This window comes from Anser anser, assembly GCF_964211835.1.
Source record: "Anser anser genome assembly, chromosome: 24".
Taxonomy (NCBI): Eukaryota; Metazoa; Chordata; class Aves; order Anseriformes; family Anatidae; genus Anser; species Anser anser.
This window is the reverse complement of record NC_139745.1, coordinates 3,899,889-3,924,590: the sequence shown is the minus strand read 5'-3', so window position 1 is coordinate 3,924,590 and position 24,702 is coordinate 3,899,889. Positions and strand designations below refer to the sequence as shown.

At 49.2% G+C, this 24,702-nt stretch overlaps 1 protein-coding gene and 1 long non-coding RNA gene across 6 annotated transcripts in view; one reads left to right on the top strand and one right to left on the bottom strand.

The window, feature by feature from the left end:
* Positions 1-233: 233 nt before the first annotated feature.
* LOC310886119 lies at positions 234-5,801 on the bottom strand. 2 transcript variants are annotated; one of them, XR_014575184.1, is made up of 4 exons: positions 5,444-5,801; positions 2,988-3,053; positions 1,330-1,431; positions 234-467 (listed from the first exon to the last, which is right to left on the bottom strand). It is a non-coding gene; the product is annotated as an uncharacterized lncRNA (long non-coding RNA). The 2 variants fall into 2 exon arrangements; XR_014575183.1 differs by having other exon boundaries at positions 234-1,431.
* The window catches only part of WDTC1 (WD and tetratricopeptide repeats 1), a 28,786-nt gene continuing 6,722 nt past the window's right edge, over positions 2,639-24,702 (top strand). The window contains exons 1-12 of one of the 4 annotated variants that reach the window (XM_083810230.1): positions 2,639-2,874; positions 11,413-11,545; positions 13,799-13,882; positions 14,743-14,789; positions 15,993-16,104; positions 16,557-16,744; positions 17,407-17,589; positions 17,879-17,973; positions 19,028-19,143; positions 20,183-20,258; positions 22,242-22,338; positions 23,525-23,698. In XM_083810230.1, coding sequence (XP_083666356.1) covers positions 11,453-11,545; positions 13,799-13,882; positions 14,743-14,789; positions 15,993-16,104; positions 16,557-16,744; positions 17,407-17,589; positions 17,879-17,973; positions 19,028-19,143; positions 20,183-20,258; positions 22,242-22,338; positions 23,525-23,698 — 1,265 coding nt within the window. In that variant the 5' untranslated portion in view covers positions 2,639-2,874; positions 11,413-11,452. Of the gene's footprint in view, positions 2,875-4,065; positions 4,121-4,203; positions 4,528-9,125; positions 9,321-11,412; positions 11,546-13,798; positions 13,883-14,742; positions 14,790-15,992; positions 16,105-16,556; positions 16,745-17,406; positions 17,590-17,878; positions 17,974-19,027; positions 19,144-20,182; positions 20,259-22,241; positions 22,339-23,524; positions 23,699-24,702 lie in introns of those variants that run through there. The other 3 variants (XM_083810229.1, XM_083810228.1, XM_083810231.1) reach the window with 3 other exon arrangements.

The window sequence follows — 24,702 nt, the reverse complement described above, 5'->3', positions numbered from 1 at the left end:
GCTGCTGTAACCCCATCTGCGCCTGTTGGTAGCTCCGTGCCCTTCGTCCTAGTCACCAGGAAATCTGATAAGGATCTAATAAAACCCTGGGCGTAGCGGGGGGGGGGGTTGTTGTTCAGCACCACGCGCCTGGGCTCCGCCACCCTGATTTCTTGGCTCTGCTGCGCTGTTCCTGAGCATCACTGGAGCCATCAAAGCTGGCGCGAGTTTTGAACTGATTTAACAAGTGAAAGTCAAGGGCAAGTGAGCTTTTTGTTAAAAACACAGTCCCTGATCCTTGGGGGCACTTGGTGTGGGAAAGACGTGGGTTCTTGGCAAGGCGCATGGAAGGTAAAACCCAAGAGCTTTGAAGGTTATGCTTGCTGCTTTAGATCAGTGACGTTCCTCTTTTAAAATGGCATCAGCTTCCAGCGTGATGGTGCTTGGGGAAAGCTGCAGGAAACGCCGACGTTCGTCCTCTGGCAGACCTGGGCGGGAAGAGGGAGCACGCCGTGTTGCTGGTGGAAATGATCAACGACAAACGTGACCCATCAATTAACGTGGATCACGAGTCTGAGCAGGAACCAGCTAGGTGTGTCAATTCCTCTCTTCCGCTTGGTTATGTCCTCAATAGTCAAATTAATCTGTTTTACCAATTAAGCAAGAAATCCTGAACGTTTCTCCTTTTGAAAGAGCTTAGTCATAACTGGGTGAGAAGCCTGATCCTAGACTATGGCAGCTAATTTGTGTTTCAGCTGAAGCAGGATTGGTGCTGGGAGCATGCGGGCAACTAGACGCTGGTTCAGGAGCAAACACTGGCTCTGGTTTTCTTTCAGAAACAGTTCCGAGAAGCTAAAACTGGTACAATGTTCCCTTGAAATAACTGGGTCAGATTCGTCCACCTCCTCACGCCTAGATCAATCAACAGTCGTGGTGGGCTGGCACGAACCGTCTAGTATCTCACTATTGTACCTTTGCCAGTGGGGGATGCAGCATCAAATTAACTTCTTGCTACTTTGCAACTTTGCTACTTTGCTACTTTTCTTGCACTTGCCTGGCTGAATAACGCTGGCTGGACAGAGGCCTTTCAACCTATTGAACAGGCTGGTGCTCTGGAAATGACTTAAGTTGGTGCAAATTCTTGCCAAAGGGGAGAGATATTCCCGCTTCCTCCTGATCGGGACACAAAGACTTGGAGACATTCAATTAAATCTGCGTACCGGAGTTAATGAATCGTCTCTGCAGTGCTCTGATAGTGGCAAATATCCCCATCGGGGCCTGGGGGCTGAGCTGCCTTGGTACTTTTTTCAGCTGTTCCTTGCTCGTGTGCCATGAGAGGAGTCCAGTTACCTGCAGCTTTTTACGGCCCAGCCGAGACGCCCGCTTGAGAGTCTTGGAACTTGCACCACCCTCGCACTGGGAGGGAGCGTAACGAGGCTTGAGCTGCTTGGCCTGCAAAGGGAGAGCAAAACTACTGCATGAATGGGCACCTGGAGCTTTAAAAATGTCCAATCAAGCAAATTGCGTAAGTTATAATACACCAGAGCTTATCCTATTGTATCCTGGAGAGCAAAATCACGCACTGTGGATACAGCTCCTCCGCATTTAACTTCATAATTGTCTTCCTTGGAAAGATAAGGGTGTCCCTGGAAATACTTTGCACCTCTTTCCTTCAAGCAGCCATGCAGCTGGGCACCTGCACTGACCCAAGTTCCTCCAGGCCACGGAAGCACACAATTTCACAACCAGCACCCACTAATACAGTACCCAGCAAATGCCCAGAGCTGTGTTTACATCTAAGTCGTGCAGGATTCAGTCCTCATGTTGAGGAAAATCTGCAGCAAGGCTTTGCTCTTCCATAGTAGCTTTGACCAGAGCATCTGAATATTTTCCAGTAGACATTAATCATCAAAAGGTAAACATCTTTTACATTGCTCAGGGAGGCAAACCCAGCCAGACACACAAGAGAAGGGAACTGTTTTCTGTAGATTTGCTCAAAGAAACCGGGAATGCAAACCTTGCTGTACATACTGGCTGCAGTCCACGCTGGCTACGCGAATATTTTTATACATGTATAGTCTATCTCTATATTAGACACAGCTGTTGCTTTCTCATCCTCTGTGTATTTATTTGAAAAAGATGAACTCGGCACAACTACCTCTCGGTTTATACTTTGATGCTGTTCCCCCATCCCTGCTTCCAACTCAATTGGCTGGGCAAAGTGGATGCAAGTCAGGCTTTCTGTCAAATGGTTTTCTTTTTCTCTGGTCTGCTCCAATAAACAACACAGTTAAGTGGAAAGTAAAGGATGCATGCCACTAAATTTTATTTCAGCTGCTCTAGTTGAACCATTTCTGCCTGCAAAAAAAATCTGGTCCAGCTCCAGCACTCACTGTCTGATGTCTGCAAGACAAACCGTGTTGCTTCTCTCTCACGGAGCAAGGTCTACACCTACAAACCTGTGTACATGTGTGCTGTGACTTCCTCACTATGTCACGGTGTGGAAAACTTAACTTTCTCATGAATTTTCTACATTTTTTACACTATTTTTTTGTGTGTGTTTGCATGCATATGTGTAGCATACATTGATGACCGGAGACGTGTATTTACTGACAGCATTAAGTAATGCCTTCTGTCTGACTTAAATTATTTTCCCTCGTGTTATAAACAGGCCAAGTCCAACTCTCAGGCAGTTTTATTCCTTGCTCCCTGTCTGTTTCTTGAGACTGAAAATCCAGCCACCCTATTTCATGAGGATACTCTCCGAGGTGGTTATATGGCACGACATTGGGCGCTGGGAAGAGAATGCCTTGTTTACATTCCCCAACGTGCCTCCAGTTCCCTTTGTGACCACAGCGAGTTCCTTAAACTCTGCAGATCTGCAATCCAGAATGAGTAAGTACCCACAGCTCTCCTTGACTTCAGCCACTGTTATGTCTATCACCAGCTCTGAAAAAAATCAAGCCTTCTATGCCCCAATTTCCTCTCTGTCAGCAAGCAAAACTTACATGTCAAGGGCATCTGAAGCCTGACGGATTTTTGCGTGGAGCTTCAGATCCCCATGAGGACGGCAGCTGAGAAAAGAAGATAAAACCTTGTTGTAAGGGTGGTAGTGATGGATACCGATTATTATTTGTTTAATTAAAAGAGCCTGGACAGACGCAGAGGCAACAATTAATTATCTCCGGTAAAAACTTTGACCACAGCTAAATAAATTAATGGGTTATGAGATGAAGACAAATCATTAAAGCTAATAGTTGGTCTGTCCTTTATAAATCGAGAGGTATATGGGAAATTCCTCAAGCTCGCACATAACGTCTGATCTAAGAGGCTTTTTGCTCTGTTAACACAGAATAGGGGAGTAGCAATTTCCTTCTGTTGTGCAGCTGGAGTTATCTAGGAGCTGTAAAACGATGTTCTAAACGAGAATTTAATTATTAAAGTTTATTAATAGACTTCAGAACGTTTAGTTGGGGATGTGAATCACAGAGGGATGAATGTTTAACTCCTGAAATATTTATTTCGCAGCCTCCTGAGAACAGGAGGGCTGCTTCCCCCGTGTCCAGCAGCATTGCACCTCTGGGCGCCCCACAGCAGCTGGAAGGCCAAGGCGCGGGGAAGGTTTTTTGCAAACACTGCCACCCCCTGGCTCTTTCCACAGAGTTATTTCTCCCCATAAGAAAATTAACTTTGTGCTGCCTGGGGGGAGCCTGAAGCTTAACGTGAGGGAATTGCTTGTGGAAGGGGCACTCGTGTAGGGCTGGGGGTTAGGATTTCCACGGGGACACGCTCTCAGGCTGACGGGGAGCCCAGGCCTTGGCCTTGCTGTCGCCGTGCCCGCCGAGGCCCAGCCCAGAGGCTCCCGGCCCGCAGACGGGCGGCGGCAGGGGGAGGCCGGGGCACCCCACGGGGAACGTCGCGGGCCCCCGGAGCCCCCTGAGGGGACTGCGTGAAGGGAGGCCCGGGCCTAACCCCTCCGCGGACTACAACTCCCAGCAGCCCTCGCGCGGCACACCTCCCGCCCCCCCGCCTCGCCGATTGGCCGAGCCCTCCCGAAGCGCCCTCTCCCCTTTTTCCCGTTGGCTCGGGGGCGAGCTGTCAATCACGGGGCGGCGTCCCTCGGCAGGACGGGCCGGGGAAGGTATTCTCGAAAGCGACTTGCGTCGTTTGCGCGGGGCTGAGGCCGTGGCGGGTGCCCGGGGGGTGGTGGCGCAGTTGGCGTAGCGCATGCGTAGGGCGGGCGGCGGCGGCGGTGGTGGCGGGGGGGTGCTGCTGAGCCCCGGACAGGCGGAGGGGGGGCACCGGGGCACGGGGCGGGGGGGCACGGCCGGGGCCGCTCCTGAGGGGCCCTCCCCGCTCCCAAGGGACCTCCCCGTAGCCGGGCCGCGGCCCCCGACGCTTTACGGGGGCCCTTTTGGCTTCCCCCCCAACCCCCCCCCGCGCTCGGCCACGTTTCCGTGTGTCCCCCCCCCGGTGTCGCCCCCCCCGCATGGATGGAGCCGCGCAACTCCCGGTGCCCGCTGCGCCCGCCGCCGGGAGGCCTGACAGGTAACGGGACAACGGGACCCCCCCCCCGGCCCGGCCCCTCCCCTCTCATCCCCCCCCCAGTGACACGCCCCCCCCCGTGTCCCTTTCCCTGTCAGTTACCCCCCCCCTTAACCCTTCCCTTTTCATTCCCCCCCATAACCCTTTCCCTGTCAGTGACCCTCCCGTACCCCATTTCCTGTCGGTTATCCCCCCCGTACCCCATCCCCTCTCAGTGACCCCCCCTTGTACCCACTTTCCTGTCAGGTATCCCGCCCCCCCCATACTCCCTCCCTTATCAGTGCCCCTCCCCTTGTACCCCCTTCCCTCCCAGTGACCCCCCCTTGTACCTCCTTCCTTGTCAGTGACCCCCCCATACTCCCTCCCCTCCCAGTGACCCCCCCTTGTACCCTCTTTCCTGTCAGGTATCCTCCCCCATACCCCCTTCCCTGTCAGTGCCCCCCCCCCGCCCCTTGTACCCACTTCCCTGTCAGTGACCCCCCTATACCCCTCCCCTCTCAGTGACCCCCCCTTGTATCTCCTTCCCTGTTTGCTAACCCCCCCATACCTCCTTCCCCTCTCAGTGACTGCCCCGCACCCATTTCCCTGTCAGTTTTTCCCCCCCCGTGCCCCCCTCCCCTCTCAGTGACCCCCCCATGCCCCCTCCCCTCTCAGTGCCCCCCCACGCCCTCCTTCCCTGTCACTTACCGCACCCCGACCATCACCCCTGTCCCCATCAGGTGCCCCTCACCCCTCCCAGCTGCCCCCCCCTATTTGCCAGCACCCCCGGCCCTGCTGGGACCCCCCCCTCACACCCCCTGTCTTGTGCCTCCCCCAGCCCCTCTCCCCCTTCTGGGCTCTGCCCGCTCCCCTCTCCCCCACCCAGCCCTTCCCGTGGGACTTTTTCCCCTGCCCTTCTGGGCGTCCTGCGGCCCCTTACCTGGGCGGGAGACCGGCCTTGGCTCCTCTGCCCCCATTAAACTCCTTCCTGGGGCCGAGTGGCTCTGGCACTGGGCAGGTCTGGTGCTGGTCTCGCATCTTCCCCTTCTCCCCGCCGCGTCAGCTGGAGGACGAAGCCCGGAGCGCTGCGGGGTGGGCTCCTCAAAGTTCCCCTGCTGCTGCTGCCCGCTTGTGCTGGGTCTCAGGTCCTGCCCGTCCTGGTGCAAGCAGCTCCTTCCTCTGGTGTTGGCTGGCTCTGCGTGCGGAGCCATCTGTCCTGGGGAGCGGCTGCTGCTGCTCCTGGCAACTCCTTCAGCTGTAGCTGAGCCGCCTTTTTGCTGGGTGTCTCCTGCTAACCAGGTCGCTTCCTCCTGTTTCCGTGGGTTTGTTATAAATCCGTCTGTGTATGTTTTAATTTGACCCGCAACCTCTTGGAAAGTCAAGGTAAAGGGGACAGGGAAAGTAAGTTGTGAGTCTCAAGAAGCCCGCCGAGTGATTGAGTTGGGTCCCGGTGGTGCACGGACAGCTGAAGGCATTTATAGATGCTAAAGGGGAGGGTAAGAGGGATCTTCCTTCGGGGTGAACCATGTATCCGCAAAGACTTGCAGGGTGTGAAATGGTGCTTTTTGTTTTTCAATGACCTTGAGTTCAGAGGCTGAGAAACGCGGGCACATCCAAACAGTTAGGAATCGCATCGCTCAGCTGAGAACGGGCCCGGCTGCTTTGGGGACGCTCTCCGCCTTGCTGGAGCTTTTTGGAAGGGCAGCAGGCCAGAGGCTTGGACTTTGGAGCTCGGCTCTGCAGGGTGCTCGGCCGTGTCGCTGCCTTAGCGCGTGTGTAAGTGGGGCGGGGGCGTGTGGGTGGCTCTGCGAGGGGAAACGTTCAGCCGCAAGAACACCCCTCCAACACCAGCTGCTTTGGGACCATTCGATGGTAAAACGATGGGGTTGTTTGCGTTACGGGTGTCAGCGCTCTGCTCCTAGACTTCGAGCAAGTGTTTCAGGAAAATTAGAAGAGCCAGCTGCGGCAAGCCAGTGAATCTTGTAAGCGCCCCCTCCCCGAAGCACTCTTTGAAAGAGTTCTCCTCCTGGAAACTCTGAAGTTTCTGTCACTGTAAATACACCCTAGCAGGTCTTGAGACCACAGCCTGCACAAATCTGTGGCTTGTTAATTTTTGACTGCAGATTTAAAGGCCAAGTGTTGCGAAAGTTTGTTTGTTTTTTTTTTTTTTTGTCTCTGGAGCTTTGCACTGCAGGAGCAGGAGAGTCAGAGAAGTGAAGCACCGCTAACCGCAGGTGGGACGGGGTCTGCGCTTCAGGGTGCGGTTTGAGGAGAGGCTGGTACTGGGGATGGGGTGGTGGCGATGCTCCTGAAGGGTGATCGTGAAACGTGCTTCAGTGGTCCTCTAAAAAAGGACCAGAAAAGGTCTCGGTGATCTCTTAGGTGTAGGCACAGTGGCGCTGCTTGTGTGATCATCGCTGGTACCAACAGCGTGGATTTATCCCAAATTGTCCTTAAGTGGGACTTAATCCTCTCGTTTCATGAGTTGGTTGCGCTGATTTAGGGAACAGCCAGGGAACTGCACGAGTGGTTAGGAAATGGTATTTCTGAAAGCGAACAGAACTTGTACGGCAGTGAGGTTTTGCCGAGAGATGTCCTACAGAGAGCGACGTGCCTTTGGGGGTGGCGTTTGGACGGGCTCTCCGAAGGGACTCGGTGACTGGAAGCCTATACGAGCCTAAGGGGTCGGAGGCGCTGGTTATTCTTCTCCAGTTATTTGTGGTTACTTTCCAGGAGACTTACAAGGCTTAGGGGTTTTCACGCTTTCTACTGGGGTCAGTTTTTAGCTAAATTGGAGGCAGATGATCCCCGTGTGCAACGGTGTGGTGCAGAATTAGGTATTTGTGGTGAGTGTGGGTCTGGGGCTGTGACCGGCTGTGCCTGATGGAAAAAGTCTGACCTGGAATGGGAGTTTGGGACTCCCTAATTCCTAGCCTGTGATTCCACAATAATTTAAGCTTGCCAAGGACTTTGCAGCTGTAGTTTCTTACTACTGAATACCTCTCGAGCAGCAAAGTACAACAAGAAAAGCTCCTCGAGTCTCCTTGGCCAAGCACGCGTGTGTTCTGGGAGGCCTTTAAGCGTTTAACAGCGTTCAGTCAAACCTCTGTGTAAGCCAGAGAGACACCTTAGACTCATGTTTTCCCATTTGACTGTTTTTTTCCAAGCCTGTCCTTTTTTTTTTAATAGTCAAACACTACGAAGTTTGCATTGGCATCTCAGGTATGCCAGCCACTCAACAATTTGCTGGTGTATAGCCTTGGATGCCGGTGTTAGTACGTTTAAGGTCAGTTTTGCATCAAATGTTTTGTTTTAGACCCTTATTCACCCAGCTTTGCCAACCAAAGGACTGATTTCATGGGTGATTTTGTTGACCTTTAACTGTTAAGAGCTAAAGTGAAGACGTTGATCTCTTGAGATCTGCTGTGGACACCTCCAAGTTACTGCTGGGAAGCTCCACAGCACAGCTGCAACCCTACAAATCCTTGGTATCACTCGCAGAGACACCAACCTGCGGTGTGTTCCTGTGCTCCTTCAGAAAATGCGCGTGAAATGAACTCCAGAACGCGTACAGCTTCGTGGCAGAAGAGACTTTGTTGGAGGGGAAGGGAATTTGAGTTTGTCTTAAGGAGCAGGGGGATTCCGATGCTCATATTTTCTTCTGAACGTCCCGTTCGTACGGTCAGAGAGTAAATTTATGGTATTATTAGTGGTTTTGCAGTAACTTATTGAGAAGTAAATGGGCTTCTTGGTGTGGGTACTTTATCTGTGCTGTGTGCAGAGTGGGAGGTCTGTGCCTTTCCAAGACCACGCGTTTCCCCAGGTGTATGCTTCAGGTCATTGGGTGAACTGGCGTGGCAGGCCGGTGTCAAATAAAAAGGAGTTGTCTAGAAATTAGCCACCACTAGAGGTAAGAGATGGGACAGAAACGCTTCTAGGGGTCTTGAGAAGAGCATTGGGTGTTTGTCAGCTGGGAGGCGGCAGGCTGCTCTGCTCCGGCATGGTTTTAGCCCTGGTAGACCTCCTGAGATCCAGAGAAAACCAAGCTGTTCCGGAGCAGGAAGATGAGAGATTTGGACCCTGCCTGGGGATCCCTCGCCAGAGGGCTGAGCTGCTGGGGCGCTGCGGGGGGATGAAGGTCTCTGCCCTGCTGTAGCTGTGGGTGGAGGAAGCACTTGTGCATCCCGGAGGGTTTGTTTAAGGAGGTGGGGATCTGGCCTAGGAGAAGGGCAGGAAGAGGCTGGTGAGCTGAAAAGGGTGCCTGGAGAGACGAGGTGAGAGATCGCAGGTCCTCGGAGAAACTTGGAGCTGCTTTTTCAGCCAGCGCTCCTTGGCTGCTTGCAGAGCTTAGTAGGAAGGTGTCTAGAAACCACATCCCCGCGGATGTCTCCAGCAACGGAGCGTATTTAGCACAGCTGCCACGGGTCTGTAGAGCTGGCCCGGGACACGAAGAGCTGCTGGGCTGTCCGGGCTCCCCATGTTCGCCTCCGCACCACGGTCGGTGTGATCCCTGCACGAGGTGGGCACCGAGGCGCTGCGCTCAGGTCTGGCTTCGTTTTCGGCTGCAGGAGGGAGGGAAGGAAGGAGGAGGAGCCCTTTGCTGCTGTTGCTGTCCCCTTCCAGACTTGGTCTCCGTAAACAGGGAGAACAACGCCAGTTCTAAGCTCGCGTGGAAAGACAGAGGATAGGTATCAAAATGTGATAGCTTAATCATCCTACGACAGGAATTGGCGTGAAATATTGATGAGGAAATGCGTTCGCAGTGGTGCCTCTTGCTATTAAGCCTGGGAGTGAGGCGACTCTTACTTAACGTGAGGGTAAGAAAGTTTGGGAAGCTTAAAACATGAAGTCCCTTCCTGGGCGGGCGTGCTAGCTTTCCCGGTGCTACTTCTGCAGGAGAAGGAACTTGGTTGAAGTACCGACGTGATGGCACGCTGGACAAGTACACACGCGCTGGGTCTGGTGATCGAGGACAGTTTCAGGCCAGTGGATTCTCGAGGAGCCCTGACCGAGTGTCCTTCAGCTGAACAGGCGATGGGGTGCAGCACAAGCTCAGCTAACCGCCCCAGCGGACGGGGAACGGGTCGAGCTTCTTCCTCCGCGGTGAGCTGGAGGCGTGTGGCAGCTGTGGTCTTACTGGAGGTGTCTGCTGTGGAAACTGGACGTGGTCCGGGGTGAGATGGCTGGCAGTGCTCACACCAGGGAGGAGTTGGTCCCACGTGCGGGCTGCAGGTGGCCCTGCACCGCTGGGTTCTCCCCTCCTGCTGCCTCGCCTTGCACCCAGGGCTGCTGGAATTTCGTCCATTTCGGCCTCAGCACGGACAAAGCAGGGCTTGAGCACAACCATAAGGGCTGCTCTCTGCAGGAGGGAGATCTTCAGAGATCCTCAAGCAGCTCTGCCTTTCTGTGTTGTATTTGAGAGCTCCTGTGGCTGCCCGAAATCCTGCCTAGGAGCCCGCTACACGACTGATCTTCAGTTTGGATGGCATTCCTTGCCACCTGTAGGTTTAATGTAATTTCTGGGTTCGCTGCAGGGTCGCATGGAGGAGCCAGCTGAGCTGGGGAGGCGCTTGGAGCCTCCGCCTGGAGGGAAGTCTGCAAACCGCTTGCAGGGAGGAGAGGTGGGCTCCTGGTACCGGCACCACGGGGAAGTGCCCGCACGCTGACGCTTTTCCCAAAGCCAGGTGGAGCTGGAGCTGGGGGCTCCGGGCACGCCGGGGTGCAGGAGCCTCAAGACATGTAGGGTCAGCTACGGCGTTGACCAAAAAGCCCTCGTTTGACCCAAACTGGTGGCTGGACCGGCGGGGAACAGGGCAGTGTTTGTCAGGCTGAACTCAGCGGAGCAGTTGGGTGCTGCGTTTCTGTGAAACAGTCTTGTTTCGGTGAATCAGCATTTCCTCGTTCAAGAGGACTCGTTTGGATATTTCGGCTTGCTCTGCTCGCGAATGCTCGTTAAAGGGAATTTAAAACTCTCGGCTTATGTAGGACAAAATGGTGTTTAAAATACGTGTTGTTTTTTTTTTTTTAAGAGAACTATAGAAATACCAAAATGGGACAGTGCAGGGCTTGTGGTATGGAAATGAGGTGAATGACATCATTTCGCAGAGACTAGCTGGTGTTTTGCTAGGTAGCCTGTCTGGAGCAGGGTTGTGACAATTACTCTGCAGCTGGAATATTTTCTAGCAGGTATAGCTGATCTTACGGGGTTTCAGTTATTTAGGGTAGTGAATTAAGTCTGGAGCTCTGTAAGCGTGCGGAAATCTCTAATTCCTCCTGGAAATACCACTTGCAAAGGGCACCCCTTTCTATTGCTAATTTAAGGGGGTGTTCTGATGATAGCGTCACCTGATGGTTGGCTGTTGTGGTTTCTAAGGAAAACGTGTTTGATTATGTACTATAACATAGTTACTGTGACCAAATACAGTAAATTTACTTTTAAAATCTTTTTAAAAATGTACTGCAATCAAATATAGTAAATAAGAGAGGAGAGGTGGCCAAAAATATCACTGCCTTGTAGGTCCACGGTGTAGTAAGTCTTGTTGGTTTTGGGAAATGGGAAAAGCAAAATTGGATGTAAGTGGGCTGCACATACAAAAGTGGAAACCGTGAAACGGTGCGTCCTGCCCCTGGACTTGCAGGGTCTCTTTGCATGGCTTTTCTAGGCCATTGTTGTCCTGGCGTCCTGCTCATTTTGAACTTGTCTGCAAACTGGGGGTGCCCTCCTCGGTTGGGTGTCCTTCAGCCCTGGGTTGCTCCTGCCCATCCAGGAGTTTCTGCAAGGAGCCTTTATAGAGAATTCTTCAGTTCCTGGCCACTGCAGGTTGGGGGTGGGTCGTCCTTCACAGTTTGTATGAACGTCCTAACCTGTTTGTCTGCCTGTCTTTGTTTGCTCCCTGTCGTGTTCCCCAGGTAATTAAATGCCCTTGGTGTGGATCTTGGCTCCGTTGGCATGCTTGGATGCACAGCGGCTCTTCCGATAGCTTCTTGCAAGAAGATGGCAAAAGCAAACATTACCAGAGACATCATCCACAGGCAGATCAAGGTACGTGTTAGCCAAACGTCCGCTTGCGTTGAGCGGGGAGCTGGTGGAGAAGCAGCGTTCACGCCGGGTCGGGAAATGCTCGTGGTGTTGCCTGTGCTTCTGAAGAGATCTCTGCCACCCGCATATTGATCAGCTGCATAAGGAGCTTAAGAGAACAAACGCACAGGACCTATCATTGTTCTTAATGAGGAGTTGGGGCAAAGTGGGGCATAACAAGAATACAATTCTTCTCCCTAGCAGGAGCACACCGAACTGGTTCCACGTTGGCAGGTCTGTTCCTTTACAGTACACCGCTGAAGAGAGAAATCTCTCTGCTTGTGTTTGGGCAACATAAAGGACCCTTAGCTGGCTTCCCCCACGAGTTTTTTGCCGACTTCTTTGTGTTCTTTTTGTGTGATGTTGCCATCAAAGGTATTTTCTGACTGTAGTAAGGCTAATGATCTCTCTCTGTGTCTGTCTTTTTTTGCCGTCTCTTTTTTTTTCTTTAAAGAGTGATGTGTTTGCTTCCTTTGTGTAGGGAGAAACTTCTGTGGTCAGATCAGTCATCTGATGGCTGCATTAGTGAAATATCTCTTAACGTGAAAGGACTAGCTACAGCAGACACAATAGACAATTATTGCTTGGACTGGGAGGCCTTAAATCATTTGCAGCTTTGTTGGTAGCCGGAATTCACACAAGTGGCCTGTTAGTGGCCAGAACAAGGAACTAGGGGCTGGGATGCCACAGTTCAACATGCAGTTTGGTACCGAACCGTGCATGATAAGCTTGTAATTTAATCCATGTGCAAAGATTTATTTTGCTGCCCTAACAAGGAAGGGATGGTTCTGTGGTTGGAGCGCTAGCCTGGGACTTTTTCACACTGTTTGTTCTGTTAGGCTTTCATCCGTGACCTTGGGAAGGTTGCTAAGTCTGACAGTTCCTTGCAGGAGAAGCAATATCCTGCTGCACAGACCTCACAAAGCTACTGAGGCTGCAACAGCAAGAAATTATAACTGCAGCACCTTGCAATGGACCTGGGAGTGTTTTGGGAACGCTATCCATGAAAATATGTCAAGAGGTTTGAAGTTTGTAATGGAAGTTTCTCCGATAGCCTGTGGGGTTTTTTGTTTTTTGTTTTGTTTTTCTTTTCCCCCTCCAATCTCCTTTTACCTGTCTCCATTTTGTTCTCAAATATCTTCTAGCACATGGAGTTCATAGTTCACTGTTGGTCTGCGTTGGCCACACGCTGTGTTTGTTCTTTGTGGCTGTTCTGTGACTACTGACGCGTTCCTAGCACCGTAAGGACAGGTTTTGACATCAGTGTTCTCCTCTGTAAATGGTGATAACTGAGGCTGAGGTTGTCTTCACCTGACCGTGGTATGTCACGGGACAGGACTGGGGCTGGGTCAGGTGCTGGGAAGGGATCTCCTCGGACATTTGATGTTCCATTCAAAATATGACTTGTGTTCCCTTTCCTTCATGGCTGCCTCTGCAGTTGGCCTTCTTTCATCGAAGCCATCTGCTAATGCATCTGTGAACTCTGTGAGATCACAGGGGAAACAACTGTCCTGCTTTTCTTCACCTTCATTTGTACTGACGCAGTTCTGTGGCAGCTGTTCCCTCCCCTGTAGAACAGGCTGTGCTGTGGTGCTGCAGCCACACGCTCCTGCTCCGTTTCTGATGAAATAAGCCATCTCTAGAGGATGCTGTCCAGTTGTGTTCCCCATTACATTTCCCGACGGTGATGGTAGACGCAGGGAACGGTGAGGATGACCTGGGAATGCTGAGATTACAAGTGCTTGACTCAAGTTTCAAAGTTATCTTTGGTGCTTCAGGAGAGATTCTGTGTAAGGACAGGCTTCTCAGCTGCTCTAGTCCAGTACTGCAGTTCTCAGGAGTCAGTTTGTGAAATCCTTGCAGGGGTTTGAGACAGGCAGTCTTGAGCTCTTTCGTATCTTCCATTTCTGGCACAAAGGAGTCAACTTGGTCTCGGTGTGGGCCTCCTCAGAGTTTGCCTTAGCTGCCCAGCTGGAGCCCATCAATTAGGTAGAAATCGTTTCAAACCAGTCCAGGGCAAGGATTGCAAAGTGTGTAAGCAGCTGGAGATGATGTGAATGATGTCCTCCTTCTGCAGGACTTGTCCCTGATGCTATGGACACCCCAATATCTGGCAAGGTCCCTCCTTGATTTTTATGGCTCATGAATCTTCTCTTAAAGGGAACAAGGAGAGTTTTGTTTGCTGTAGTCAGTGTGGCATTTGTTTGCTTCGTGCAGGAGAGGGGCGCACTGGGCTTTGAGCGACACTATCATGTCACCGACCCATTCATTCGGCGCCTGGGCCTGGAAGCAGAATTGCAGGTAAGTGGGCAGTGCTCAAAGAGCAAACACAACCGCTGGTTGTACAGCTTGGGACAGAACATACAGCAGGCTGGAGCGTATGGAATTCTCTCTTGTATGGGAGAGAGATACTGGTTATTAAGTCCCCTAAACTGTCTGCTGGAGAGCCTTTGACGGGTGTGCGTCAACTGACCCTAACAGTGGTGTCTGAAGAAGGCAACTGTCAATTCTTCCAGATATTCAGCTGTAAAGCCGAAGCGTAATGTGTTGTCTGAAGTGTGAGCTGTTGGATTGCAGTCTGACACAACTTAAAAAAAAAACAACCTTAAGATTGTCTTGATTTGGGGGAGGAAAGGATGCTTCTGTCTCCCTTTTCAGCCACCTCTCAACTGCTGCTCAGTGCTCTCCCAGTCTTCCCTGTTACAGTTGTTAGCTGATGTGGTTGAAGATGTATGATACAGTCACCGAGCAGCAAGGTGCTTCCAAAAGAGTTATCAAAACTGCATTTTCCCTGCAATCCCAGAGAACCTGTACATGTAATTTGTCAGCCTAGCCAAGGGCTTTTGAAGCAAAGTCACCTTTCCGTGTGTACAGCAGGATTTCATCAGTAGCCTCTGAGGCTGAACTGCCATTTTATTCAACACTACGTTGTTTTCTTTTTATTTGTTTCATTTTGTCTTTTCTACCCCAGCTGCTTATAGCATGTCTGTCTTTTCTGGAGGTGTTTATCTGCCATGTGGGTGTTCTTTTGCAGAATAAAAAGCTGCTTGTTTTAGAACAAGTTGTTATGTGTGGGGAGCTCGCTGCGTCCTTGCCTTAGAACAGCTCTGTTTGATAAGGCTGAAGTTTGTGTAATACTCTCTTCCCCTTTTTTTGCTCAGGGTCATTCTGGGTGTGTCAACTGTCTAGAATGGAATGAAAAAGGAGAGTAAGTATGCGACTTGATTCGGGGGATCAACAGACTGATAACCCAGGTTCTCCCAAGAGTAGGATGTAGGTCACCTTATCGTAAGCAGCTACTTCCCATAAATAAATTCGTAATAAAATGGATGAGGGCTCACGCTCAAAGTTTTGAACTGTAGTAGAGCTCAAGCTTCAGAGAAGCTTTATTTTGTTGAATATGTCTGGATACTGTTAGAAATGTGCATTTACTGAGCTCAGAAGGGAAATGGTCAGACTAAGAAGTGGAGACTGAAGGCTGCTCTCTTCTCTTAAGTGGCATTATGGATTATAATGGATCTTCAGGATTTGCCCAGCTGGTAGGAAGTGACATTTCCCTACCCCCTTCACTGTGCTGCTAAATGCTGATGCTGGGGACATGCACGTTAAGGAGGGAGGTACAGCATTCACCCCCCTCTCTGCAATTTTAGAGAGAAACTCATCATGAGAACATTTCGGTTAACCAAGTAGAATAAAGAGTATCTCCAAGAAAAATAACTGGATGGAAGAAAAAGCCTCTATTTCTTGACATGCCTCTTGTAAAATCCAAAGTCTGCTGTCTGATAGTCTTCAAAATTATTTACCAGTGAAAATTTCACATACTTGAGAGAGATCTGGCTCCAAGGAAATAAATTTAAAACAGCTGATGGTTGCAGATGTCAGATTCTTTTGCTTTAACAGAAGATAAACGCACGAGCACCTTGCAACGCTGCTGCCACACCCTGCACTTAAAAAGCAGTCTGTGAATCACTTAATGAGTCCTGTCTTGGGACTGCCCGGGCACATCTCAAATCCAGGAATGAATGGCTTGGCTTGAGCTCGGGTGTGATGTGGGAGCAGTTAATGCAGCCAGGCTAATCAGGAAAGTGGAGGCCCTGCATTTTGTTATTGACCAACACTCCTATTGTTTTTGCTGTGCCATCTGAGTCTGTGGTGAGCTGGGTCAAGATGCTAAACCAACAAAAAAAAAAACTTGCTTTATTTTCTGTGGAGTTGATATTTGGCTGCTTTACTTCCTTGGACTGGCTGAGTGGAAAGCATCAAGAAAACAGAGCTGAGAAAAGAGGAAGGAAGGGGGCTTCTTAGAGCTGAATGAACTTAATGGCTATCTGTGGTCAAACCACTTTCAGAAATTGGTCATAGCTTGGAACAGAGGAGTCCATGATGCATACTTCTCTTCTGTTTCTTTTAGCTTGTTGGCCTCTGGCTCTGATGACCAGCATACCATTGTCTGGGATCCTCTGCACCACAAGAAACTCCTTTCTATGCACACGGGACATACTGCAAACATCTTTTCTGTCAAGGTATTTGAGTAGAAGGACTAAATGACTAACAAAATCAGCAGCCAAAGCAGTAAGAGAGTAGCTTTTGAAATGTTGCTGGGAAATGTTTTCGTGCAAGCAATCCATTCCCTCAACCCCAATTGTGTAATATTTGTAATGTTAGGAAAAATTGTATTACATCCAGTTCCTGTGCTTCTTAGTCTGTGTAGCTCCTGGGCTTAGCTCCTTACCTCTGTAGAATCGAAGGAAATGGTTGTAGCAAATCAGGAGTTAAGGATACGAGATAAAGAGAGCGGTTTGTGTGTTACTGTCATTACTGACTCTTGAGTGTGCATGTGGAATATAGGTGGTAACGTGGGGCGTCCTGCGTTCCCAAAGCAAGCTGCTCTGCGACCTGCCACGGAAGCTCAGCGGTGTCTTTGTGAAGAGCCTCAGCACCTCTCAGGTCTGAATGTCAAATCTGTCGTCCACAGTTCTTGCCGCATTCGGGGGATCGGATCCTCATCACGGGAGCTGCCGATTCCAAGGTGCACGTCCACGACTTGACTGTCAAGGAAACCATCCACATGTTCGGAGATCACACAAACAGAGTTAAGCGGATTGCCACAGCTCCCATGTGGCCTAATACCTTCTGGAGTGCTGCAGAAGATGGGCTAATCAGGTACAGAATGAATTCTGCCCCAAAATGAATTGGATTAGGATCCATTGCAGTATGTGCTAAGCATAAATCTGGAGAGAGACTCTCTGTACTAAAGAGCTCAAGCTAATCTCTCCCTTTCCTGAAGCTGAAAGGATTCTTCTTGAAATGTAGATTCTCCTGATAAGTACTCACCCAGCTCCTCTGTTTTCCTCCACTGAAAAGGGAGGACAAGAAGGGAATAGCTGTATCAAATGGAAGGTAGGAAGGCAGAAGCAACACTGAGTGAAGCTTCCGTTCAGAGTCATTGAGACTTAATGAGTAGATGCAACTGCGGGAGGCTGTTCATACTGTGTACTGTTTGTTAGGTCGTGGCCCAGAGTCTAATTTAGAGCTTGACTAAATCTGTGCATGTTATGGAGCTGGTTTTAGTGATTATCCTGATGTTGAGGCCTAGCGTTTACTGAACTGGTTTGCTCCCAGTAACCTGTGGCACAAATGCCTGTTAGTGGTAGTGTCATCTCTTCGCATACAAGCCAGATAATTAAACGTAGGTCGCTGCAGAGCAGCGTAAATGCGGTGCTTTGAGTGGCCTTCAGTTTGGTCACCATGGAAAGCTAAACTCTCTTACTGCTGCTTCTGTTAGCTGGTGGCACGGGTTGCCTGACTCCCTCTTCCCTTTGCAGACAGTATGATCTGCGGGAGAACAGCAAGCGTTCAGAAGTCCTTATAGACCTGACCGAGTACTGCGGGCAGCTGGTGGAGGCCAAATGCCTCACAGTCAATCCCCAGGATAACAACTACTTGGCAGTAGGGGCGAGTGGGCCCTTTGTGCGGCTCTACGACATACGCATGATCCACAACCACAGGTAACAGCAGCTGGCTTTTCGGGGCCTTCTTGGCACGTGTGAGTGGGGAAGGGGGAGTTGCGATGATCTGGGGCTCATCTGCCTCACTGTGCAGTTTTACCCAGTCTTTTCTAGCGCCCACAAAGTCTTTTATCTAAGTAAGTACACTGGGGTGGTGGGAGGCAGGTCTGTGGTTGCACAGCTGCACGGGCATGAGGGCTTGCCCTTGAGTATGAACAAGAAGCGTTAGCATAGAGCAGGCTTCCAGCAGTTGAATGCTGTGATTATAACTGCTTTTCTTTCTGGCTAGAAAAAGCATGAAGCAGAGTCCTTCGGCTGGAGTCCACACGTTCTGTGACCGGCAGAAACCTCTCCCGGATGGTGCAGCACAGTACTACGTGGCAGGTACTGGGACGTGTCCTGGGGGTCACCAGTGGGACTTTAAATTAACGCCTGAAGAAACTGAGTTCGTCACGCAAGAAAGCACTGCTTGGGAAAGTGTTTGTGTAATACGTGGATGTTGCATGAAATTGTAGATTATTTCTCTTCTGTGCTGTGAATTCTTGCTTATGCTACCTGCCCACCTTCCCTGACTTGGCAGCGGTGTGTGTTGGTGAGCTGGCCTTACTCCTTGTCTAGCGTAAATGTCTTTTTGTCAGTTTCATTGGAAAGTCAAGGACTGGATAACCTGAGGGCCCTAGACATTCTTCTGGAACAGGTCCCAGCAAGGATGCTGTTTAAAAATCTTCTTGGCACAGAAGGGAAATGGCTTGTCTTCATCCTGCACATGAAGAGTCAGCAATGCAGTGTCTGGGCATCTAGACGTCATTCTTCTCCAGTGCTCGTTTACCGTTTTTTCCCATTTTTTTTTTTAAAGTATCTTAAACCAGCATGTTCAACAGACCAGTTTTGACAGTCTTGCTTCTGATGAGTCCCATTGGAGGATTTCTTAGGTCCCCTGAATTGGTCATGCAACACATCTGCTGTCTGAAGCAAAAGAACCCTTGTGTGAGCTGAATATTTAGGAGCCTTGGTTTGATTGTGCTAAGAGCTTTATTACGGAAACGTGATTAGAGAGTTGAGAAAGGAGGTATTTGTTTGCAGTTGGCCACAAATCATGGAGGCTAAATCCTTAGTGAATCCATAAAACTGTGATTTGCTGGGTTCTGCAGACTGCAGTTGTTAGCAAGATAGTCGTAATCTGGTCTTGTCTGCATATGGAAATGGCCTTGCAAAAATAGTATCTAGAACTTGTGAAAAGGCAGCTCCATACATCTAAGTGTTTTGGTAGCTGGTGGAAGGATTCAACAGACAGCAGTAGGAAATGGAAAATCACTTTGGTGCATGTGTTTCATGCCCTTGCTGTCCTAACAACCTCTTGTAAAAGGGAGGAGCTGATGTAGGACAAAGACAAGGGTTCCTCGTGACGCTGATATGTATGGATCTCTTCCCTCCGCAGGACACCTTCCAGTGAAGCTTCCGGACTACAACAACCGGCTGAGAGTTCTGGTGGCCACGTATGTCACCTTCAGTCCTGATGGCACTGAGCTCTTAGTCAACATGGGAGGGGAGCAGGTAAGAAGGCAGCTAAATTTTGGTAGGAAGTTTAACATTGGGCCGCCATAGGTTGTCTTCAAAACAGGTGTAGTAACTTCTCTGTGGGTAACATCGTTGGCTTTTAAACTGTTCTGTGATGCATTCGGACTGAATGCCTGGTATTAGGGATTTATTTGTTATGCTATCGATGATTAAATTTATGTGGAATTTTGATCTGGTTTTGCAATTCACCTTTCCTTCTCTTGAAGAGAGAGAGAAGTTCTGGAACTGACCTTTCCTGATGTAGAAAAAAAATTGCTTAACTCATTCCTGAAACATCAAACTGCTTCCGTAATACAATCTAGTATGTAAGGAACTTACAGAAGCAAAGGACTTCACCTGGGATATTGATTGCTTTAATTTTAAGCACTAGGTGATATTTGTGGCTCTTTTGTAAAGCTTATCAGGGAAATGAGAAAATCCTCCTGACAGTATTAATCAGCGTGGATTAAGCAGGAACTTCCCCTGTGAGCAGGTTGCTCTGGTTGTCCTCTAGAGATCTTTCTCACACTTGGACTTCTCTTTAAGAGGAGGTACTGAATTACACGAATTGATAAGGGCTGTCAGATCCTATACTGGTACAAGTTTAAATTAGGGTTTCACAGGGCTGCGTTTGAAGTTTTTCATGAAATATTGGCTTCAGCTTAGTGACACCTTCATTTAGTGTATTGCTTCTTTTCTACCACTATAAGTGTTCAATTTGTTTATGATCACTGTATTAATTAAACGGTTAAAATATCTTCTTGGAGTTGGAGCTTTTTGAACAGGTTGGTTTGTACCTCTTGAGTAAAAGGAGGCTCCTGGTTCTCGGTGGTATTGTTTCTGAATCCAGTGCTGGAATGCAACAAGACACTGGTACTGCTGTTACTCAGTGCATAAATGTCTATAAACAAGACGGATAAAAACTGGAAATAGTAAAACAAACATGGAACCATCTAGCCCTGTTTTATTTCTGTCCCTTAAGCCTCTATGTATCACTGACTTTTCTTTTGTCTTACTCTCTTTCTTCATCTCTCAGGTCTATTTGTTTGATCTAACTTACAAGCAGCGGCCATACACTTTCCTCCTCCCGAAGAAATGCCACACGTCAGGGGGTAAGTGTGATGCTGTCATGGAAGTGAGTGGAAAGCAGAGTGAAATCATGTAGAACTCAACTCTTTCCAGGGTGTAGCTCCATCTGGGCAGGAATGAGGGAAAGGATGTATGGCATGGCTGTTGCTGGGCAATTTCTGCAGTGCAGCTCATACCCTGAGCCCTAAAACCCTTACACGCAGCGACAAAATGTGTCTTGAGGGAAGAAATGAGCTGTCGAGGGGTGTGTGCATGTGTCAACTTAGGTATAGCTGTAAGCATTCTCCTCAAGATAAAGTAGACTTAGTAGAGTGGTTGAGGTCCTAGTACCCTGCCTTTAGCTAAGGAGGAAATACTTTGTATGTGGACAAACATGGAAATGGCGTACTGGTTTTGTGTTTTTAAACGTATAAAATGGAGAGTGCAGCTGTTACCCCTTTAAACGCCCATTAGAAGGAGACAGAACAATCTCTTCCCTGGTCTGAGAGTCTGGCCTGGCACTAATCTCCTTCCTGGTGGTGAGATAGTTGATTCAAAAAGTCATTTACTCGACAAGTAAGTAAATCCAAGAGCCTTTTTATTCCTGGCCCTGTTTCTTACAGGGCCTGTTCGTATGCAGATACTGCAGGCAGTGTGCGGTGAACGTCCAGAGCGCTGTCCCCAGGCAGAGGCCGGCTCTCTCTTATCAGGGAGTGTTCCGTGCTCAGCCCTGTTCTTGGAGCACTCTGGCAGAGTTCAGCCTGTGTACTCAGCTTGCCTTGGGCCTTAATCTAACACTCACATCCTGGTAGCAAGTAGATGCCCTGCCTGCCGTTCTCTTCTGTCTTGGCTGCATGTGGGTGATCTGTACTGTGGTATCTGGTGAGGTCATGCTTTAAATGGCAGAGCAGAGTTTGAACAGGTTCACAGTGGTGCAGTTTCAGCAAATGCTCCGCCCTTTTGGGTACAGAAAGTTCAGGCAAGGGCTGTGAAAAAAGCAGCATCTGTACAAAGGCTGAACTTCATGTGCATGCATGTCTCTGCGCACTGAAAGCACCGAGCTGTTCAGTAGAGTGCTTGGAAAGAGTCCCCAGTTTCCCAGCCTCTGAAATGGCTGCGGGAGTATTCCCAGCTACAACATAAATGCAGTTTATAAAACTTGAATTTGAATATTTTTCTATAAGAATTGCGAGTGATCTGGCTGCATGACCTTCAGAGATTACTTCAGCTTGTAACTGCTCCTTGAGCAATAGCGTAAGAAAAGAAAAGAAAGAAAGGAAAAAAGCATCTGGAATTCCCTTATTAGATATCTCCAGTGGTTCCACTCATCTTCCTTGTTCTATAAAATGTTAAACAACTTAGGCCTGTGTTTTTTTTCTCAGTGCATCTGAAAAATACAAAGGCATTTAGAAGTAAGTTGCTATGTACTTCTGCAGTTTTAAATGTCAGGCTTCTGGTAGTCAGTCGGGTACTCGGGTTATGGCCTAGACTCAGTCCGAAGGAGCGCAGTTCAAACCGCCCTGTGGGGGTGTGTAGTTCCATGTGTATCTGGTTCTGGTTCTAGGGTTCATTTTTTAAGGGTACTGCAGAGTTTGTAGTAAGTGTACGAAGGAAACTGTTTTAAGTTGCACCAGAGAGGTTTAGATTGGATATTAAGAGGAATTTCTTCATGGAGAGAGTGGAAGGGGCTGCCCAGGGAAGTGCATCCCTATCCCTGGAGGCATTTAAGAGACGTGGACGTTGCACTAAGGGATGTGGTTTAGTGATGGGACGTGATGTCAGGTTGATGGTTGGGCCTGATGATTTTGAAGGTCTTTCTAACCTAAATGATTCTCTGAAGGCAAATCAGATCTAGGTGGCTGGAAGACAGGAATGTGTGGAATTGTGGAATTCTGCTTCATTGTGCTCAGAAGGGGGCTGTGGCATTGGTTTTGTTATGCTGTAAAATGTAACCCTGATATTTCAGGGATTAGTCTGTGTAATCTACATTGATCCATTGCATGATTATATTTTTTTCTAACCTTCAGAAGTGCAGAATGGAAAAACCTCTACCAATGGAGTGTCCAATGGCATCCATCTCCACAGCAATGGCTTCCGCTTGTCAGAAGGAAGAGCACATGTGAGGTAAGATGATAGATCTGCCTCAGTGAAGGGCCGATGGCTTTGTTCAGGTCCTCTTCCTCTCATCAGGTGCTGCTAAACAAGGTGTGAAGTGCAAACCCACTTGGCATGTTGATTTGATTGTTGAGTGGCCTCTATCCTAGGGGCTGTATTTATTTCTGGTTGTGTGGGCTATAAGCCTGAGTCAAATCAGGCAACGGCATCTTAGGAGAAGCATGGTCCATTAGGTTTTTTCTCCTCTTACAAAGAATTACTGCAGACAAAACTAAGAAATGACTTTTCAGTCCTGGAAGCGAAGTGTTCTTAGTTGTCCTGCATGGTTTTTACTTCCTGACCTTGCCGGAGCTGTGATCTGTCAGATGGGAGTGGCTGTCAGGTTGAAAGAGCCTTTCTTCCCTTGGCTGTTTTTTAGGCACCTGCCTGCTGCAGACTGAACTGAAGCTGCCAAAAGTGCTTTACAATGATGACACTGCTGTCGTTAGCCTTGCATATGAACTAGGGATGGACGGAGAGCCCTCTCTTACTGTCCCTGCTGCGTTTTTTTCCTTACGAATAAAGAGCAGTTGGGGTGAAGCAGAAGCAGACTTCTAACACATCTTGCAGACTGGTTTTCCTCCAGCTGATGAGATGTGGTTAAAAGTCAAGACACAGTTGCTTAATACCATATAAGGGTAGTCTAGGTTCCTCCAGCCACTCTGCTGAATGCTTTCAGCTCATTTCCTCTAGATGGCCCCTCCACCACGGCACCGGAGATGCTCATTTTGGTTTGCTGAGCATGGGCCTTGTGCAGCCATGTGAACTTAGATACTTGGTTTCCTTCTGAATTTGCAACCCATCAGATGTTGCTAAAGGAGGTTTGGATTTTTTTTTTTAATGCAGTCAAAGCGTAGATATATTGGTGAAGTCTGAGGAATGAGACTTAAAAAAGCCACTGTTCAATTTTGAGTGTGTCCGTATATGAAGAAAAACGGAAACAGTCGAATGATCGTCAAAAAGAAACCCTCCTCCTAAATTCAGGTTACTCAGGTGCAGGACCTTTGAAACTTCTGGTATTAGCTAATGCTTGCTGGGACCTGTTAAGTTAGAGCAAAACACTGCAGGTATTTAACTAGGTTAACAGTTAACTATTTAACAATGAGAGTGTTAGCAAGTGAGACTTACCTGTGCTTCTTTCCTTCTTTCCCTGCAGTCCCCAGGTAGAGTTGCCTCCGTATCTGGAGAGAATCAAGCAGCAAGCCAACGAGGCCTTTGCTTGCCAGCTGTGGACTCAAGCCATCCAGCTGTACAGCAAAGCAGTACAGAAAGCCCCCAATAATGCCATGCTGTATGGAAACAGAGCTGCTGCCTACATGAAGCGCAAGTGGTAAGTAAGCAGAGCTCTGGGGCACCCCTGGCACAGAACAAGGGGATTGCACAGCAGCATGTGTTGGAGAAATCGTGGCCACAGACATTGTACAGGCGAGCACACCTGGCAGCAGCTTGTGGGTTTGCCCACTGGTATGCTGAGTCACGTTCTGTTCCTTTCCTGTGTAAAAGGAAACCAAAAATCCACTTCTGAGTAACGACGTTATGAGCAACTCCGAGGGTATTTGGGTGTCTTTGGATAGTTCTGATCTGCGTTAGAGTATGCCTCTAAATTTGCTGTCAACAGATGAGGTGATGGGTTACCGTGCTTTGTAATTTAACGTGTCCTGATGTGAGATTGTTGTGGGCCTGCCTGGAGCTGCTTTGGCGGCTGCTTGATCCAAGAAGCTGGTATTGGAGATAGTCAAATGTGGCCTGGTCCTGTGTTACCCCAGCTAGCCCACATTCTCCTCAGCTGGAAGCAAAGCTCTCTGAGGGATCTGGTGAGGTGGCAACTGGTGCCTTAGAGTCTGGGGGAGGTTCTTTCGTCTTTATTGCAAAATACGCTCTTAGCCTCTGCAGTGGGTAATGTCCTCTCTGACCAATAGCCAGAGCTGCATCTGCAAGATACAGCTGAGTTATTTTGGTATCTGTCCCCTTGAGCAGAGTAAGACTGAGTAGTATGGCTTACTATTAACATATTTAAAATAGCTGTGGCCCTTCATCTACATTTGCTTTGTGAGGATATCCTTCTTCTCTCCCTGCTGAAATCCCCAGAATGAATTCTCCCATCATCTTGCCAAGATAAAGAGCAGCCAGCAGTTGTTGTGACTGTTGGTAACTGGCCTACTGGCTGTTTTGCAATAGCAGAGATTTGGGAGCTGCCTCAAAAAGACCTCAATGTTCAGAGGGAGAAGAACAATAGGTTGGGATTAAGGAATGGAAGACGGAAGCTGAGTGCTGATCTCAGTGAATGACATTTTTCTTATAGGCATCATTTTTCCCGGAGGATGTTGGCAGATC